The sequence below is a fragment of the Malurus melanocephalus genome, unplaced genomic scaffold (assembly GCF_030028575.1).
Source record: "Malurus melanocephalus ecotype Western Australia unplaced genomic scaffold, MMel_1.1 scaffold_3351, whole genome shotgun sequence".
Lineage (NCBI taxonomy): Eukaryota > Metazoa > Chordata > Aves > Passeriformes > Maluridae > Malurus > Malurus melanocephalus.
The window spans coordinates 1-2,278 of NW_026626583.1; the positions used below are offsets into that span (position 1 = coordinate 1).

At 55.7% G+C, this 2,278-nt stretch overlaps 1 protein-coding gene across 1 annotated transcript in view; it reads right to left on the minus strand.

Annotated features, from left to right (window-relative positions):
- Positions 1 to 5: 5 nt before the first annotated feature.
- NDUFS2 (NADH:ubiquinone oxidoreductase core subunit S2) overlaps positions 6 to 2,278 on the minus strand; it is a gene marked incomplete at its 3' end in the record, with an annotated part of 4,109 nt that continues 1,836 nt past the window's right edge. Inside the window, exons 3-6 of the mRNA XM_057389060.1 lie at positions 1,118 to 1,224; positions 327 to 447; positions 137 to 249; positions 6 to 47 (exon numbers count right to left, since the gene is read on the minus strand). Of these exons, the coding sequence (XP_057245043.1) occupies positions 6 to 47; positions 137 to 249; positions 327 to 447; positions 1,118 to 1,224 (383 nt within the window). The remainder of the gene's footprint in view (positions 48 to 136; positions 250 to 326; positions 448 to 1,117; positions 1,225 to 2,278) is intronic.

Below are 2,278 nucleotides of genomic sequence, written 5' to 3' on the forward strand. Positions count from 1 at the left end.
GCCGCGTGCATCCGCGCCCCCGACACCCGCTCGTAGAACTCAAACATCTGCAGGGGAACAGAGAACACCCCGATCCTGCTCAGCCCCACTGGCACCTGCACACCCCCAAACCCCACCCCCGGGATCCCAAATCCACCTTCTCCCTCTCCTCGAACATCCAGAAAAACGGGGTCATGGCCCCGATGTCCAGAGCGTGCGTGGTCACGGCCATGATGTGGTTGAGCAGCCGCGTGATCTCGGCGAAGAGAACTGGGGGGGAAAAAAAAGGGGGTGATCCCAAAAAATCCTGGGGATTCCTGGGAATTGGGAACAGGGGGGAGCCTCACCTCGGATCCACTGTGCTCGAGGAGGGGGACGGATGTTGAGGAGCTTCTCCACGGCCAGGGAGTAGGCCTGCTCGTTGCACATCATGGAGACGTAGTCCAGGCGGTCAAAATACGGGAGAGCCTGGGGAAAAATGGGAATGGAGGGCTGGGAATACTGGGAGCACTGGGAGGAGGTGGGGGAGCAGCCTGGAGGGACACACGGACACCCCAAATTGGGATCAGGGGCTGGAGGGACACACGGACACCCCGAATTGGGATCAGGGGCTGGAGGGACACACGGACACCCCAAGGTGGGATCAGAGGCTGGAGGGACACACGGACACCCCCGAGATGGGATCAGGGGCTGGAGGGACACACGGACACCCCAAATTGGGATCAGGGGCTGGAGGGACACACGGACATCCCCGAATTGGGATCAGGGGCTGGAGGGACACACGGACACCCCGAGTTAGGATCAGGGGCTGGAGGGACACACGGACACCCCAAATTGGGATCAGGGACTGGAGAAATGGGGGTCCTGGGGATGAGGGGGTCACAGGGAACCGGGAAGGACTGTCCAGGGGATGGAAATCCCATAGGAAATGGGGATCCTATGGGATTGGGGATCTTGGACTGTGTTTTCCATAAATCCTGGGATTTTTTGGGGCACCTGCAGGTATGTTTTGTACTCGAGTTTCTCAGTGCCACAGTGCAGCAGCCCCATGTGGGAAATGGGGAATCCTATGGGGCTGGGGATGTCCCTGGCCTGCATTTCCCAATTTCCCATAAATTCCAGGATTTTTTGGGGGCACCTGCAGGTAGGTTTTGTACTCGATGAGTTTCTCAGTGCTGCGGTGCAGCAGCCCCACGTGGGAAATGGGGAATCCTATGGGGCTGAGGGTGTCCCTGGCCTGCATTTCTCAATTTCCAATAAATTCCAGGATTTTTTGGGGTACCTGCAGGTAGGTTTTGTACTCGATGAGTTTCTCAGTGCCCCAAATGGGCAGCAGCCCCACATGGGGCTCCCATGGGAAATGGGATTGGGGATCATGGACCTGCATTTCCCAATTTCCCATAAATCCCAGGAATTTTTGGGGGCACCTGCAGGTAGGTTTTTTACTCGATGAGTTTCTCAGTGCCACAGTGCAGCAGCCCCACATGGGGATCACAGGGAAATGGGGAATCCTATGGGACTGGGGATGCCCCTGGCCTGCATTTCCCAATTTCCCATAAATCCTGTGAATTTTGGGGCACCTGCAGGTAGGTTTTGTACTCGATGAGTTTCTCGGATCCATGGTGCAGCAGCCCCAAATGGGGCTCCCATGGGAAATGGGATTGGGGATCATGGACTGTGTTTTCCATAAATTCTGTGAATTTTGGGGCGCCTGCAGGTAGGTTTTGTACTCAACAAGTTTCTCAGTGCCACAGTGCAGCAGCCCCACATGGGAAATGGAGGATCCTATGGGACTAGGGATGCCCTGGGCTGTATTTCCCATAAATCCCAGGAATTTTGGGGGCAACTGCAGGTAGGTTTTGTACTCAACAAGTTTCTCAGTGCCACAGTGCAGCAGCCCCACGTGGGGGTCGCAGGGAAATGGGGGATCCTATAGGATTGGGGGTGTCCCTGGCCTGCATTTCCCAATTTCCCATAAATTCTGGGAATTTTGGGGGCACCTGCAGGTAGGTTTTGTACTCGATGAGGTTCTCAGTGCCGCGGTGCACCAGCCCCACATGGGAAATGGGGAATCCTATGGGACTGGGGATGTCCCTGGCCTGCATTTCCCAATTTCCCATAAATTCCAGGATTTTTTGGGGGCACCTGCAGGTAGGTTTTGTACTCAATGAGTTTCTCAGTGCCCCAAATGGGCAGCAGCCCCAAATGGGGGTTCCATGGAAATGGGGAATCCTATGGGGCTGGGGATGTCCCTGGCCTGCATTTCCCAATTTCCCATAAATTCCAGGATTTTTTGGGG